The following is an 18571-nucleotide window of genomic DNA, read 5'->3' as shown; positions in this document are numbered from 1 at the left end:
TTTCCCAGGATTTCAAATAAAGTTACAAAAGGCAGCTGTGGCATTCTAGGGAAGAAAACCCCGCTTTAAAGCAATACAGACACATGCTATGTCTGGACTGCTTTGTGTCCCTGAAGTATTTTTTTCACATGTTTTCAGTCAACTCAGATATAGACTGTATGTCTCGTTATAATGAAATTGTTTTCTCATTAAAAAAATAGATTAAGAAAAGAAAGCCCAAACATTTTCTCATAATAGGACTAACTGTTAATGAACAGTTCTTTAGAAATTCACCATTTTCAGTACACACTAGGAAGTTGAAATATAAAGTGATATATGGGAAGGCAAAGGTATAAATATTAATGATAGTGGCCAATGCTGACCAGGAAGCAATGAATGGATTTTTTTAATAAATGAGACACATTGGTATCAGTAATGCTTAGTTAATTTTTCAACTCAAAAACTATGCCAAAGGTTGAAGAGGCATAGATAACAGAGGCAACATCAGACTACTGTACTGTGGCACTGTTCTTATGTATGTACCTTGATTATACTTACTATGAATCTAATAAAGTGGCAGAGGTGTGCATATTTTTGAATGGGATAGGAATGAATTTCTAAAGAAATGTAGATTTTTTTAAAATAAAGAAATAAATTACCAAATGATTATCCATAGGTATGAGAACTGCAGATTAATGATTCTGATGAAATCTTATCAATCTAGATAAATACAAAGTTCATTTATACTAGAGACTGCATGATTCTTATGAATTAATAAAATAAAATAAAAGTAAGTTTTTTCCCGAATGCCATCACTCTGCTTAACAACTAATTCCCACAACACTATCAAATAATTTATTAAGATTGTATTACTATTATTCTTCTCTTCCTGACTAGTATCTATCTCTTCCCACTTATTACTATAACTATGTTGCTTGTATCTTTCAATTATATTGTTTTTTGTTTTCTAGTAAAATTTGATAGCTTATTAGTAATCTTGACTATCACTAAGTGTTGTATCTTTTTATTCTTGATGAATGTATTTTATTCTCCATATGAACAGAGAGAGCATATACACCAAAGACAAATTCCTTGTGTGTCCAATCACACTTGGCCAATAAAGAATTCTATCCTATTCTATTCTAACTACATAAACAGATTCCACAATGTTGTTACAGAAACAACTTTTTTTCCCTAGAAATGGCAAATTTAACAATAAAGAGATGTCTTGGGAAAACACTGAATGTGATATATCATATGACCTTGTTTTTCTCTTTTTTTAAAACACCATTTTACTAAATTTCAAATTCAAGAATAAAAATGCACAGTAGAAACAAAGTTGAAGAGAAAGAAATGTCAGACAGAAATCAAAATTAAAGTGCAATAAGAAAAAAGAAAGAAAAAGAACAGTTTCCAACTTTCTTTGATACAGATAAAATACATCCAACTCTTACCATAAGATTAATAACTATATAATTTCTATAATCCCACATAATTCTAATAACCTTGTTTTTCTTAATACAATACCTTTCTCAGGAATAGTGACCCCATCTACAGAAACTGCTGTAGTTGCATAGTTATTTCTAGAACTTGTAGAAAGTCTTCATTTCGATAAACATTAACACCACGTCCCATTATTTCCTGTTACTACTGCCTCAAGGTTTGCACCAGCCCTTATGTAACACGGCCAATGGCAAGATACTATGGCAGTTGTAAATTAATGCATATGGAGGTTCCCTACAGTTGCTCTATTGGCCATTGCTGTGTGCAAGTTAATATGAAAAGCCAAGGGTGACTCTGCTGTGCATTTCAGACCCAGGACAGTGAGCTGTTTGGTAATGCAAACCACATGCCACTGGAATCCCTTAGTCGTGCAATGAGAGTGATCCATGCATTCCATTCAGATCCCCTAATCCTAAAGAAAACAACGAATAGCTCATGGCTTTACTCATGGCATCCATCCCTTTCTTGACTTCCATACATCAAATGGAAGCCATGCATTCTGAAGAAAATGACCCTAAATATGCATAGTTGGCTTACATGTTTCTTGATCTCCTTGTTTATATACACATATCCAAGGACTCCTACTCTAAATTCTCCTCTTCAGCAACCTATAAATCTAAAGAATTCTTGATGCATCAGGAATGGATGAAAAGGGCTATAGTGGTATTCTTCACTATATCCTCTGGGTACCCTGGAATTTTATTCTCACAGCTGAATGAAGTCATCAGTTTCCATTTAGCATTCCCTGGATACCATGACAGGACTTACTCTTTCCAGAGAACTCGTATAAACTGCTGCTGCTTTATAACTTCCCATTTCACAGTCAAATCTCAGCATCAAAAGCACTTGTGCAGGTCGTCCTCTACTTATGACCACAACTGAATCCAAACTTTCCATTGCTAAGCAAGACAGTTGTTGAGTTTGGGGTCATTTCACATTTCTTGCCACAGTTAAGTGAATCAGTGCAGTTGTTAAATTTGTAACCCAGTTGTTAAGTGAATCTAGCTTCCTCATTGACTTCGCTTGTCAGAAGGTGATCACATGACCCCAGGACACTGCAACAGTCATAAATACCTGCCAGTTGCCAAGTATCTGAATTCTGACATGACTATAGGGATGCTGTAACGGTTATAAGTGTAAAAACTAGTCATAAACCACTTTTTTCAGTGCTGTTGTAACTTCAAATAGTCACTAAATGAATGGTTGTAAATCGAGGACTTCCTATAGTCTTCAGCATACTATGTATGTAGCCTATGAATGAGAATGTATGAAAAATCAGCAGTTAATTTCCAAGCTAACTAATACCATTGCACAGGCAGTCACAAACATTCTATTGAAATGTTTTTTTAAAATTAATAAAGCAAGAATCATACCTTATATATTTAAGTTGTATTAGTAATCCTCAATGAAGAATACTTTCAGCATAGATTAAAACACTTCACTTTAAATACCAAGTTTTTCCTTGATGCCAACTAAGAAGGCACAAGACTGAAGCTTGTAACACAGTTGATCTTACTTGGGGTAGATCTGTAAAACATATCAACAATATGTTTTGTTTGGGGGGGGCAAGGAACATTTATTTCTCTTAAAGATCATCTACTATCAGGAATAGATTCCCAAGAAGCCTGGTACTGGCAGAGAATGGAAGTGAAGGATCCAATCTGGGTCGGTCACTGGGACCAGAGGTTTTGTCTTCCGAGCTTTCGGACTCGTGCTGGAGCCCATCCTCTGGGAACTTCTGTCCAGCAGAGACAACAGCACACAGTCTGCTCCAGCATGAGTCCAAAAACTCAGATACAAAACAAAAGGTCCTGGTGACCGACCCAGATTGGATTCTGCAACATTATTCTGGGGACACATATATTCGCCTTCATTCGATGGAAGTGAAGTTGCTAGTAAATGCAATGATCAAGATTTATCTCAAAGGTGCATTTTTTTTTCTTCAAAAGGCAACTGGACTATTTTTTTCCTTGAGGAAAAAGAAGAAAACATTTTGCTTCTCATTCAAGGAGTTTCAGCAATTCTGATGAAGGTGGGAGGGATGGAAGGACTCCACAGGCATCAAGATTTATCCTTTTCCACTAATAAATCTTTTCTTTCTACTACTCCATTCTCTCACTTTCCCTCTGCATTGAAGAGGTTGTCAGAAAGGGCCAGAAGGAAGGAAATTAGGTTATCCATTGCATGATGTTGCCCAGTCGATGAGGTCTGCAGGCTACTTCTTAAAAGTTCATCATGCACATCCATCATTTCACGGGTGGAGTTTGTGCCTGACTTTTTTGGAACAGCATCAACCAGCCTAAGCAAAATCATTCCTCATGGGTCAAATAAATGCCCCGTTATAGAACCCAGCTGCTAATGGGTAAAAAAATTCCACTGAGCTTAAAAGAAGCACCAAACCCAAAAGGAAATAATTCCATCAGACAATACAGTAACCAATATTGTACAAAGAAAGGATTATTTTCTTATTAAACTGGGTGTATATCGCAAATAAAAAAAAAAGCCCTTGGTGCTCTCTCAGCTTGTTTTCTTGCAGACTTTACATTACTCAAATGAAGCAACATCATTTGGAAAATAGGTCTATATTTAGTAAATATAAACCAAGTTTTAAAATAAGGTTAATTTATACAGCATGCCTGCAACACCATGTAATGATTGACAACCAGTACAGAAAATACTGTGCAACCAAGAGCAACACGGTAGACTTGGCTCTATCAGAAATCAAACTGAGAACCATCAATTTATTTTTTATTTATTTTTCACATTTCTGAACTACCCATCTCCCTCAAAGAGGATACCTTTTCCCCAACAAATCGCCATCAATAAATAATTTTTCATGTTCTCTCCAAACATTCTATGTTTACCTTCCTGCAATAATTACGTTTGCCAGCACAAGGTTTGATTTTCCTTGCTCAATACTGCCAGCAGGCACAGGAGGATAATGATGGGGTACCGTTAACAGTGCCATCCCCCTTCAATTGAAAGACTCTTTTTAAAAAATATCTCTGCCCTCAGCTACATATTCCGCAACCACGTGATAGGATCCTTGGTGCATAACAATATAGGTATGCAGGGCTTCTCTACCTGACGGGGAATTCCAGGCTAAAACTAGATTCTCTTAAATGCAAAAAAAAACCCCAACAACACACACACAACCTTTCAGGTGGTTTCCCAACGCAATTTTAGAGAAGGGGAGAGCCGGTTCTACAAAACGGGTTTATTCTTCTTTAGCTCAACTTCACAGCGCCGCAAAGCTTCCCTTGTAACCGTTTAACACGTGATTAGAGTTGAGCATGAGCCGGTTTCCCCGTTTTGCCTAAAAATACCCTGTTCTCAAGTTCTTGTAACTTCCTAGGGCTGTCGTCCTTAAACATCCTCCTCCGGTTAGCCAAAGGAAAGATTGTGTAATATGTGTGATTGCACGTATGGACGAGCCCGTCTCCTTGGCGAATACACTTAAAACGCGTAGTAAGGCTACAAAGCCTCTCCACCAAGGGTGCGAGAGGCAGGGGCAAGTCTTGAGGTGGGGGAGAAGAAGCCTTTGAAGGCTACGCCGCCATCCCGCCCTCGCCAGTCCGGCGGACTTTCCTGCCCCGCAGCTGCGTTTTTCCGCGAGGCTGCGCAGGGTGACAAATTGAGGGCGAGCAGTCAAAGCGGTTTGTTCCTCCGCCCTTACTCCCCGGCGGTTCAGAGGCGGAGCTATAATAGTGTTTTTGTTTTTTTTTATTTCTTCCCCGAGAACCGGCAGCCAATTTCTAGCAGCGCCTTCGGTCTTGGCGCGCAAGCTGTTGGTTCTCCCACCCACACGCTCCCCTTCATCTTTCTCTCTCTCTCTCTCTCTCTCTCTCTGCTGCTCCCTGAGCGGAATTGCCATGGCTGTCTGGAGCGGGTCCGGTTCCGTCCCGGCAACCTTGGTCAGGCCCAGCTTGACCTCCGTGTCTTCGGGAGAGCTGCAGAGCCTTCGGACGTGCAACTGCGAGATGGCGGTCTTACCGCTGCGGCAGCTGCTCTCCCTACAGCCAGACTCTTTTCTACTGCAAGGGGACACTCTGACGGTGTTGAGTCCGCTCGACCGGCGGCCCGGAGGCGGCTTCACGGTGATAAGCGACGGGTTTTTCCAGCTGGATGGCCGGCAGCAGTGCAGGCTCACCGGCTACTTCAAGAGGTAAGCAGACGCTTTTCTAATTTTCCTTCCCCGCGCTCGTCTTGATGCCGGGGTTGCCTTCTTAAAAAAAAAACAGGAGTGAGGGGATAGGAATCAAGCATCCTACAGGTCGCGGGAAAAAAAGGATCTGCCACTTAACAATTTTTATTTATTTATTTTGGAAACAAAATCTACCTGTTGCATGGCTACCTGCCGGGTGTTTAGCAAATGGTATTAGAACTAAAAGCCATAAAACGGCTCCTTATTTGTGGGCCTGTGCCACAACGACTAATCACGATCTAAAAACTGAATTGGTATTTTGGTATCTCTGGTTTGCAGGCTGTTAAATGCTAGGGTGGGTGAGTAGGTTACTGTTGCTTGATTTGGAAAGATGGAGAGGGATTTTTTTAGGGAAAGTAAGCTTGGAGGAGAGAAGCTGGTGCCTTTCCTTCTCAAAAATAATTGCCCTGCATTAAGCTTAATGGCAGAAGAGCACCCCCTCTAACCATAATCTTAAACTAGGAGCCAGATTGAATAGATGTACAGGACAGAAAAATATACAATATTGCAAAATCAATAGCTATTTCCTGGTTAATAAACAACATGAATACAATTGGGTAAGCTTGCCAGTTGATGCTCCTTAAATGTAAGACATCCCACATTCTGCAGTTTATTTTAAAAACTAAAAGCAATCCAGTAGTAAGTTGGAGCCTTCTGAGGGACCTTCAGCCAGCCTTCTCTGACGGGAGTACTTATTTACCATGCCTTGTATCAGGCTTGCATTTCACCATGTGATTGCTGTTTAAAAGACCTGATAGCAAAAGAACAAGGACCCAGTAGATAGAGGAAATATTAAATATCAGCTGTGAATATAATAATAATCTCCTATGACAATACAGTAATTCTCCACTTTTTGTGTTTCTTGGATCAGTCAAGACTGCCACTTAGATAGATTGATTTTTCCAAAGAAGGACATTTGTGAGTGTGTGCTTAAAGGCTATTAGTCCCACCTGAACTAGTTCTTAGTCTTATCTGTGTTATGCATACCACTCATTCACAACTTAATAGAATGATTGCTCCAGGCCCTGCTTTGAAGGGAGGAATCGAAGAGTAGACCTAACTGAACAGGAGGAGGCCTTGATAAACTCTTGTCTCATCTAGATAGCACAGCTAAGACATGGCTACCAACAGAACACACAAAATGTGGTGGGTTGAATGGGACAGACTGGATGAGTGAGTATATGGGAATTCCAGTTGCTGAGAGAAAAAAATGCAATACCAGAGGTTACCAGAGATGGTGCTATATACCACCAGGTTGTTGGTTAATATTTGTTCAATGTGGTTCTCCAAGGTTGGTTAGATTTCAATGGAACGGTTGTGGATTCTATTTGTTAGTATGAAATTAACTGTACTAATTAAACTGCTTTTATTAATAAACTTAACTCCTCTCCCACCAGTAACAAGTGTGTAGTCACCAAAGCAATGAGGCTTTATTATTGTTATATAGGTTCTTCTAGGACATTCTAAAAATTTCTGCCTAGGGGTTGGTATGTAAAACAAGTAGTCTATAGCTTCTTTGTTAATTAATCCTGATGTGTTTGACAGAATTGTGTAACAGGTTATTCTTGCATACTTGTTTTCTTTGTTGTCTGATAAGGCTCATAATATAAAAACTTGGCCTTTCAAAGATAAGTAAACAGGTGTGACTTTTCCTCTACTTTATGAAGGTATCTCTGTAAAGTACATTATTATGGCACGTATCTTATCTAGCCTTTGGAAACTTGCTGTAGGAGAGGAAGCGTTTGAAAAGTACCTTTTTATTAAAGCAAATGAGTCATTGGTTCTTGTCCAACAGTACCAACCGGTGACACCCTTCAGCTTATTCTTGGCATAACACCTACCAGTTAGCTGGAAGAGTTCTTCTTCACAAGGCAATGTAATTTAATACTGTTATTAACAATCCAAAACCAACAGACATTAAACATAATGTTTAAAATTTAAAATGCATTTTAAAATTATGTGAAAACCAAACAGTCAAAATTGTGAAGGAGACACTTATTTTCTATAAGTTAAATCAGAAATTTCACCACTGCTAGAGTGCCACTGAATACAAGTAGACACTTGAATAGGACATGAGATAAGGATTAACCTCTATCTGAACAAAATCATCGAAATGTAATTTTTTAATAGGAAGTTGAATAAGATAGTTTGGCTCTATACAGGAAGAAAAAGCACTGGATGTGTCTGAAATATTGCCTAGAGAGAGTTTGTATTGCAAAATGGTTGAAGGGTTTCATCTTTTGGAAGTGAGAAAGACAGAACAGCTATAACATATACCCTAAAGTTAATTTGATATTTGTTTTTTGACTGAAGACAACTTACTTTTTGGTGAACTTATGCAAGTACGCTATGTAAGTTGCAGTCTTGTGTGATATCACACACATGTTGTCATTTGCTTCCATGCAGAGACCCATGAGATGAAGTCATTATGAACAAGGGCCTGTTACGGGAGCACTTTGTTGGAATCTAACATTGTAGGCTGTTATACAGGTTTAGGTATTCCAGAAGTTAAAAAAGGTACAATAAGTGTTTTTGGCTTGATGGCCTGACCATAATAATAAACCGAATCGAGGTGCAGTTTATGTAGAAGAAGTAAACTAGGTAACAGGCTATAAGCATATGCTTACATAAAAGCAAACAGGGAAGGAAGGGCACTCATAAACATAAAACAATGATAAAAACATCTCTCAGCTTTTGTCACTAATTGTTTTTCTTAGTTCTGAGAAATTGGAGCTTGCAAATGGTGATCTCAATTTTCCATTACTTTTTCCTTTTAGAAAGCTGTACCATCTTAACTTGTTCCTCACATTTTATGCACTGCAAATGAATCATTTTCAATGGATAACCAGCATGTCTGGGTTAGCTGACTCATGGATGCCTGTTATTGCTTCCAGCTCATTTCCAACTTTTCTTAGATCTAGCTGGCAGTATTTTATTCCATCAAACCCATTAGCCCTGGTAGGAAAATGAAACACCCAGTTTTGCTGCAATATGCTTATAAAATAACTAGTTCTATTTCTAAACAATAGAATCTTCCATAACTAAACTGTTTCTGGAGAGGAGAAAATATATACCTTAAGGTTGTCAGCCATTACAGGGGAGATGTTAGTCAAGGTAGATGAACACATACTGCTGTATGCAATTAATAAATACAGTCCGTTTGTTTGTTTTAGCAAACAAAACTACTTGGCTAGTCCACAGAACTATCCACAATTGGTACCTAAGCAAGATCAGAATCTCTTGGTTAAAATATACCTAGTTAATTAGGAAGTTTTTGAAGTTATGTATTGTGAGCTATTCACATTTAATTTTTCTGCTTCTTGGGCCTACATGGCATGCTGTACTGATTATTTGAATCTGTTTTAACTGAAAACTAAGCAGAGTTAAGGAATGCTGATTTTTCTGCATTATCTTTACTACAGCTTTTTAGAGTATCCATGGATCTGAGCCATAGTTTATATGAAAAGGAACTGCATCAGTCTATTAAAGTTGAACCAGAGGTTTTTAATTTTACACTAGTCTGGATGTCTTACACAGGAATAAAGTTTTTCTTTTAAGATGACGTATTTTTATTTAATTCAGGTACTTCTATCCAGTTCACAGACAAATACTATTCAACCAAACAGGTTAGCTTAATAACTGTACTGCTTAATTACAGTATGTAAAATGCTCAGAAAATTAAGCAACTGCAGGGGTTATTAAGTGGACAGAGCAAAACAGCTGACTGCCAAAAGGAGGGCAGATAGCTCCCCTCCATGAATGGAAGAGAACACCTACACTGGGATGGAGAAATGAACCTCATATTTTTAGATTGCAAGCTTCATTTCTCCCGCCCAGTGCAGGAGTTACTGTTCCCTGTGTGCATGGAAGGGAACTCCTATGGCGGGCTGCAGACATTCAGCTTGGATTCTAAAGATCTGAGCTTGATTTCTCTCCCCCCCCCCCATGGAGGGGAGGGGAAATCATTCTGAGGAAGCCAGCAGAGAAGATTGCAAATGATAATCACATGAGCCAAACACCCAGCTCATAATCACGTGACTGCAGAGGATGGGTGCAAACGACATTTTACAAGAGCCAGAAGTGTATGACAGACCACAAAGCATCCTTTCTAAGCTGTCGTAACTTCAAACAGTCATTAAACAAGCATTTATAAGTCAAGGATTACCTCTATACAGAATTAGGCTAACAGCTCTGCTGTTTTTCTGCTAACATGCCCTTATCTCTGCCTCCCAATTGGAGAACCTTGGAAATAATTGTTGCAAATAAGTTTAGTATAAGGATGGAAAACCTATGGCTCTTCAGATATTGTTGAATTTTGGCTCCCAGCATCCTTGTGGACAATCCAGGACTGATAAAATTGTAAGTTAACCATATTCTCTCCCTTGTTTTGAGGCTAGTGTATGCATCCTGTCTTTGACTAATCAATTGATAAATGATCTTCAGCTGTTAAACCTTTATGCCTACATTCTCCAGATAGGTGCGAACAGAATCAGTGTACATCCTGTTTTGATATATTAAGGTATACATTATCCAAATTGGCATTTCAAAGCCACCCTGGTTGGAGTGCAGCAGAGACTGTGATTTCCTATGGGCATGTTTTACTTTATTTATTTATTTATTTATTTATTTATTTATTTATTTATTTATTTATTTATTTATTTATTTATTTATTAAACTTATATACCGCCCTATTCCTAAGGGACTCAGTCATTAATGACCTTAAGTCATTAGGTTGATTTACAATATTCACGAGAAGTATTCAGTGTTTAAGAGTTTTATTCCAAAAAAAAGTGCTTTGGAGCACATCAAAATGCAGACAAGTCCTTAAAGTTGCTGTATCTTTTTCTGGGATCATGCAGTTGTCATTAATATCCTACGAAAAGGATAGTTGCTTTAAGTAATTGCAGGTAGGTGCTAAATTTGCATCCCAATGTGTTTCAAAGCATTTCTTGGAGTGAAGCTTTGCATAGATCTTCTATTTTTATAATAGTAAATCTGCATTGCTACCATTTCCTCTTTTTCCAGTTATTTTTCTGGAGAAAGAGGAAGACTTGTGGTCAGGACTAATGTCATCTCAGTTATGACCAAAATACTGCTTTTCCTAGTTGTCCTGCCATCCTCCAAAAATTATCTTTTCCATTTTTTTGCTGCTCCTGTAATTTTAACACATTTATTAATTCCTTTTCCTACATAGGGTGGGCCATACAATCTATGGTGGGACAGACTGTGAGATTTGAAAGAAACTAAATGAATGCTATGCTTTTAGAGTTCCTTCAAGAACTTATCTTGAGTTCACACAACATTGCATTTGTATATTCTACATTTCACCAATGGCTGAATATTTACACTTTATTTTCTTGAACAGGCACGTAGAGTTGAATAGCCATCATGATTATAAAAACTACAGAGAGACTATATTGGGTCGGCCATTGGTGTTTATCATTAACGTCAGAACAAAATATAATTCTTCAAAAGGTATGTACCATAAGGCTATTGTAAAATGTTCAGACTGACCGCCTTGCTTATAAAAAGATAATTGGATCCTTACTTTAAAATGGCATGATTGAATTTGGATAAAAGAGCAAGTTGTGATGTCTCTGTGAAACTGGTAAGATTAGATTGCAAAGGTATGAAATACTTAATTTTATAACAACATGGCTCTTGCTGTAATAGAATTACGTTTAAAAATGCTAACTTCCCAAGGAGCATGTTGCTTATGAAAGTGCTTTAACAGACTTTGGGTTCTTACATATGATTAAGTAGGTTGCTTTTCTTAAGAGATTCTAAGTAGAACAATAGCACTTTCAACTGAATCCAAGCCTTTCTCCAGCCAGCTGCAAGAAAATGGAGTAGTCTGTATAACTTTCAGCAATTGAGCTTGTTATATCAACAAAGGTGCTATTCATAAGATTTACTAAAGTGAAACAGGATGATAGTCATTGCATCTTAGAAAGTCAGAGGACAAGAATTTTGTTCGGTATTTAACTCTAGATCTGACAATATGTAGCATCAAAGCAGTAAAATATAAAATAGACTTTAAATAAAAATTCTCTGATATGGCTTATTTGTTTTGAAATTTTATTATTTTGACTCTCCTTAAAACCATTTATAGTAGAAGGCAATAAAACAATTTAGGTGACTTTGAAACATCGCTAATAGACCTGTTAATAATTAAAACAGAAAAAAAAAAAACCTAGCGGATTTATTTTTACTTATTTTTCCACATTCTTGTTTTAATAACTATACTAATATTAATTGTAAAGATATTTACAATTAATAACCCTTTAGAATAATTATAATTAAACATTAATAATTGTAGTGTTATAAAAAACTTTATTTAATGTATTTCCAATGCAACAGTCCGGATTTTCATCAGGATGCACCCCAAACAACAGGCAGATTGATTAATCCTAAACAGTCCAGAGGCAATGTCATAAATTGAGATATATGATGTGATTTGCCTCATTTATCTTATGGCATAATTACACAAATCACAATGACTTTCATATGTATTATGTAGTTAAGAATAATGGACCTCCCCTCCCCCTAGGAATCTGTAAAAAATGGTTTCACTGTAATTCAGTATAAACTTAACATGAAACAGATAAAACCACAAATTTCTTGAAAAGTTGTAAAACGAAGGCTATCCTGCTCAAATGCACAGTTGTCCAATTAAAAGCTTTGGAGAATTGAAATGTCTTAAACTGACTTGGGGCCAGCATAACTGTATAGGAGGGAATTCAAACATCATACTTCCCTGTACTGTATGAAATTGTTTCTAAACAGCACCAAGATAAGAAAATATTTTAGAAAGCGATAAGGAAGTCTGAAGAAAACTTAGTTCTTCTCCATAAGAATGCCTTCTTAGGAATGTACAGGTTCAGAAAAGATATAAAACAAAATACTTGTTTTGTAATGAATAGAACCAGCCAGGGGCAAAATTGTATGATGTATAAGTAATAAAATATTTGAGATCTGCAAATGTTTATTATTATTGTCTACATTACCGATGTCAAATCCCATTAGAAAAAACGTATGCTTTGCTTGTGAATACTCGACACCCAAAGATGAGAAGGCAAATCGAGAACAGCATGAACAATATAATATCATCTGTGTTTGGGGAAAGCTATAAGCTTCAGGTAAGTTGAGCAGATTTTTTGTTGAACATAAGCTTGCTATCTTCAAGTTAGCATTTTGGAGAAGTTTTAAGGAACAAAGAACATTGCTCTTTGAATAAATTAGAAAGGCAAAGCCTTTCCCCTGGAGGGACAGCCATAAATCCACCAAAGACAGTGAAAAGTGAATGTGAAGTTTTCTAATGTTTTGCTATGTGGCAGCTCAAGCCTGGTATCCAACAGTTACTAAAACCATCTTGTTCCTGGAGCTGGGGCTCAAACTTGCTCCAAAAGCAGCTTTTAATTAAGCTGTAGGATTCTTTGGGATAGAATATGTCCACATGTATGTTGCTATATGCATAAAATTCCTAGTAGATGGCAACATTTCTGATGATCTGTGTAGATACACAGTGCTTTACTTTCCTTCTCCCCCATTTTGTAAAATACAGTATTCCCAAACAGGTGTAATTCTATGGTACATTCTGGTGACCATTTTAAATAATGATAATAGACAAATTGCATGTCTACAATGTTTCCAGCAACTGGGGTCTTGCCCTTAATTCTACTGTCACCTCTATACCGCTAAGCCCTCCCAAAATTCTGGAAGACTATATAATATTTGACAATACCATGTATAGAAAAGAAGGAGAAGAAACAAAACAGTCCAAGAATGAGTTCAGGCATTATAATAGCCATGAGGCCTGTTGTTTAAAATCAGATTTCAAGCTGAAAAATGCATTAGTCACCTGTTAATATTACTGGTATCAGATTTTATCTACCATTCTGGAACAAAAATGTAAAAGCCAATCTTCAGTTCTAAAGATGGAAAAGCTAGTTGAATCTCAAATGTTTAAGGTACTGGGATTTAATACTACTATAGTCATCCATGCTAAATACCTGTTTGTTTATATACCTGAACAATGGGGGGCGGGCTCATTTAAGTTTTTGGAGAATGAGAGATATTATGTCATGGATAAATACGGCTGGAATTTTGCAAGCTCTTTTCTAACTTTCAGAAACATAGTTGTTTTTTAGAAGTTACGTTAAATGTAGAGTTGCAATTTTAAGGCATTTCCTATTTCAAGATAGGAGGAAACCATGAAGTTAATTTTCAGAAATGGTAGCTGTAAGGGGCTCCAATGGGGAGCAGAGGAACAGGCTTTAAGGGCTGCATCCATTCACGGAGCATTAGATCAATCAATCAATAATAATCATTTTCCTTTTCTCTGTACAGTTTAACTTCCAAGATGTTGTAAAGAAATTTTTTCCTTCAGAAGCCTATCTGGTTCATGAAGAAAGTTTAAGTTTCTCCTATGAGTTCAAAACTGATGCCTTATTCGATTTCTTTTATTGGTTTGGGATCAGCAAGAGAACTGTTTCAATGAATGGGAAAGTTCTTAATTTATCAAGTACCAATCCAGAGAAGAAAGAAATTATAACTAAGTTTCTGGATAAAATGAGTGAACCAAATTTGCGTTCAAACAGCTTTTCAGACAGGAAGTTCAGCATTATCTCTAGAGGTGAGTTGGTAATATATTACGACATTTTAAATATTACATTCTTCATAGGTAGAACAACTTTATTCTGTGATTAAGTTCAGTACACATTTCTGTAAGGCGTTGTTTGTTGACACAACGGACTGTGTTTCTGCAACATGGTAAGCAGAAGATTGATAAACTGATAACATGATAAGCTGGAGATTACAAACCACTAGGTTTACACACTTTTTCAGTTTTTAAAAATTAAATGTGTTCAATTCAGCCAACAAACTGGAATGTCTGGAAATTATGAGAGTTTTGGATCAATTATGAGTGTTTTTGTCAGGATGAAGAAGTTTACTATTTCTTTAGACATTACATATGTATTTGTATTATCTTGCAGTTTCAGTAGATGATGTGTTTAATGGCAACTTCACATCACAATCAACTTGGATGGAATCTCCTTTAGCTCTCTGGACAGTTACAGGGTCTCGGAAGTCTGGAGACAGGTCAAGTATCGAAGTCTGATTTTCTTAACATCGAGAAAGATATATTGAAAAAAGAAGGAAGATAACCACATTGGGATTATCTTATTGCAGAATGCAAGGAATTTCTGCCTTTTGTTGCAAGTAATAGGATGTATCTGCATTCTATGTTGCTTTCATTGATTTCAGGGCAAGACTCCTGGTTACTAAAGTGTTATTTACAGATCTGGTACTATATTCACCATTAAAGGCTGTTGAAGCCTAGAGTTTTTGGTATTGCAGTTATCCGTATAGCTAGAATGATTTTAAATTCTGGATTATTTCAGCAATTTCTAAATAACTGCCAGGTTTTCAGAATCATGGAAAAATACATTATTTTTGTGATTGCTCGAACATTTATCATACCCTGGCAAGTTGATAATTCCAAACAGCTTTGAATTGTTAGTAGCTATGACAGTTTTGGGTTTGGTTTTGGTTAAAATGGATGGTGGTAAAGAACTGGCAGAAGGAATACTCAAATGCATGTCTTTTGATCCAGAAGCCAGCTGCTATCAGAGTTTGGCTGTATTCTGGTTTGGAAAATTTTGCTGCGTGGCCTAACTGTCATTCATTGGGCATTATTTTCACAAAGGTTGTGCAGTGTTTCAGATTTAATCCAAAAAGAAAATTCAGGATACTCAACAGAGCATCTGTCCAGTTATTTAAAGCAGCTACATCTTTTCCAGGATTATGTGGCTGCAAGCTGTCGTGCTCTCCTAGGAAAAGACAGACTGCTTTAAATAGCAGCAGACAGGTGCTACATTATGCACTCCATATTTCGTTGTAATTGAATCCAAAGAGGTGAATCCAAAGAGGTGTGCCTGCATTTATTTGTACATCTCAAATACAGAATAAACATTCTTTTCAGATAGTACTGGGATATGTAAACATAACACATAGAGGTGCTTTGAATCAGAGCTTACTATCTTGGAAGGTTATAGAAAATGTCAGTGTTATGTAGTCCACAGTAAATGGGAGGTGCAAGGGCTGAATGGTTGTAATTTGAGGAGTCACCTTGGGGCTACCCGATGAATATTTTACTTTTTCTTTATGACATAACATTAAAACATTGTTTTGATAGAGTGTAATTTTTATAAAGTATAATTTTTGCATCATAAAAAACTGACCTTGTTAAATTTGAATTGCATGGTATATTTTGGGCTTATAGCAGCCTTTCTCACTGATGTCTTCTAGAGCTGCAGCTTCTAAACTTCCCACTGAATGGCCTTCTGGCTGTAGGCCCGCCCAATGTGGAGAGTGCCAGCAGGTTTAAAGAATGATTGGAATGAATATGTCATAAAAGTATCTCTTTTTTTCTTAGTAGGCTTTTTTTATTAAGTTAAATGTCTACATCTTAAGGAATGCAATATTCAGTCTCTTTATATTGAAGAGACCTCGTGTATAAACAATTGCCTAATCAGTGCCTTCTGTATATCATTGTTTCACAATAAACGGAGGTTATATGGATCTCTCTCTCTTTTCTCAAGTTAGCTTTCCATGTTGCACAAGGTCAAAACTGCTATAAATATTAAGCCAGATTACACAGCAGGAATTTGAATAAAGGTTGGAAGTAAGTAGGGGAAAAACACAGCACTAAAAAGCACTGAATATGTAAAATCCTGAGGTATAAAATAGCTGAAATTAGCCCTAAAACTAGAGGAGGCGTAACTAATAAATGCTAAGAGCTATCTTAATTTGAAAATGGAGAATAACATTGAGAGTTTAAAAATTAGAATTAAAAGGTTAAAGGAGAGGAAGGTTTATAAACATGACTGGAATTGCAACCCTCTATTCATGTGAAATCCAGGGAAACTTAATGGCATTGAATCTGGCTGTAAGAAAGGCCACTAAGAGAAAGCTGAGAGCTCCTGTAATTTATAAATACAGGTAGTCCTCATTTAAAGACTGGTCACTGTTCAAAGTTACAAGCCCCCCCCCCCAATATAGATGATTGCAGGATTTTGTGGTCACATGACTGATTTATTATGTTTTTTTCCTGTTTCCAACCTTTCCAGCCCATGGTATACATTGGTTTGCTTAACAACCACCATGAGCCAAAATAGTTAAATTGGGTCTGATCATCTGGTTGGAGCTCCATTATGGTCCTAAATCAAGAATTATATGTATTACAATACATTTTATTTAAAAGGAAATTAATAGCTGTAAACTACCATTGTTACAGGGCTGTGCACAATTCACTTGATTGGGCATGGAGCGTTCCATACATCTTTGGAACTTCCCATTCTTCCAGCAGATGACAGCAAACCTCTCTCCAGTCACACAGTTCTGGAGGCAGTTTGGGAGTTCCCAGAAGTAAATCCTGCAAACCGGAAGAAGTTCAATGACATACAGTATAATTCTGAACAAAACAAATGCTATATCTAGGATATTTCAAACGGATTCCAGCTTGGAGGTTTTATTTTTGGAAATGATACACCACCCCAGATGACCATGATCTGGTGAGGGAATGGAATCTTCCAGATTCTCCAGAATGTTCTCATCCCAGATTGGGGCATTTTTGATAACCCTACTTGATTGTTTTTACAAACAAAAATGGGGCAAATTCAGTAATAAATTAAAAAAGCAAATTTAAGAGAATCCTTCCAGAAATGGAAATAAGCAAGAAAGAATTATAAACACACAAATATTTTCCCTAACTATAGTGAAAACCAATTCTGGATATTTCTCTCCCACGATACACTTGTTGATAGAGGAGGAGAGTCTGATAGAGGTCAGATTAGAAAAAAAAAACAGGGCTAGAACCATAGTAATGATAACAATAGTAGTAATAACGCCAGTAATAATGTTGTTTCCATAACAAGGTATTTCATTTAGAAATTGTTTTGTCTCTCATGCAAATACCAACTATTCAGAAACCATTCTCACACCCTACATAGATACGTATATATTCTCCCACCCCTCCTTCCAGCAGAAACGACAAAAAAGAAGGAAAAACTAGGATGAAGATGACAGCAAAGAGTAACCGCACTGGAAAGCAAAGAAAATAGAAAACTGGACAGAAATGAGAATAACTGAAAAGGAAAGCAAATTAAAAGATGCTTTCAAAAGGACAAAATTCATCAAACACAAAAGTCCCTCACAAAAAGCAAGAACACTTAATATTCAAACCAACCTTCAAAATTCAAGCTTTGTAACACAAGTCTATTGCCACTTGCACCTCAGTTCTTCCTTTGTTTTGAATATCATTTACTGTCCCCAACAATTTGCCAAATTCACAGGAGGAATTAACATTCCTATTGGCGAAGCTAGCAATGGAATCCCTTGATATTTTTAACAAATGCATTATAAAATGCAAGGGTGCCATGCAGATAGTTGTGCCGTATTCCTGTTCACTGTTTCAGCCCAGTGACATTGTTTCAATGGTACTCCATGTTGGTGTGCTTTGTTTTTTTCTTCTAAACATAAGCATGTTCGGCTATTAAGTATGCTGTCTTTCTTTGGTTTTTCTATGTAATTTTTTAAAATCCTTTTTTAATTTCAGCTAGTTTTGAGGTTTCTTTAAACATAGTTAACCCTTTATTTCTCAGTGCCCTTATTGGGGCTAATAAAAATTTCTAAATTTATTATTAGGAAGAGTTCTGATTGATACATCTTTCCCCCATGCCACATTATATTAATTTTCCATTGTGGATTTCTAGCAACTCATGCTCCTCTATTTAAAAGTGCTCCGACTAAGAAAAGTCTAAGACTGGGCAACCAGCCAACATCTGGTAATTCCCAGAAGTAAAATCTTGAAAGAGTGAACTC

The 18571-nt window shown here is 36.9% G+C and overlaps 1 protein-coding gene across 1 annotated transcript; it reads left to right on the top strand.

Moving 5' to 3' along the window:
- Positions 1–5137: 5137 nt before the first annotated feature.
- On the top strand, positions 5138–16270 carry MEDAG (mesenteric estrogen dependent adipogenesis). The gene is made up of 5 exons (XM_070943868.1): positions 5138–5647; positions 11052–11161; positions 12713–12825; positions 14036–14321; positions 14683–16270. The coding sequence occupies exons 1-5, from the start codon at positions 5355–5357 to the stop codon at positions 14805–14807; spliced, it is 927 nt and encodes a 308-aa protein (XP_070799969.1). The 5' UTR covers positions 5138–5354; the 3' UTR covers positions 14808–16270.
- The last annotated feature ends 2301 nt before the right edge of the window (positions 16271–18571 follow it).

The sequence above is a fragment of the Pituophis catenifer genome, unplaced genomic scaffold (genome assembly GCF_029215685.1).
Source record: "Pituophis catenifer annectens isolate HBS135680 unplaced genomic scaffold, rPitCat1.0.hap2 SCAF_4, whole genome shotgun sequence".
In the NCBI taxonomy this organism is placed as follows: Eukaryota; Metazoa; Chordata; class Lepidosauria; order Squamata; family Colubridae; genus Pituophis; species Pituophis catenifer.
This window is presented reverse-complemented; position numbering and strand designations above follow the sequence as displayed.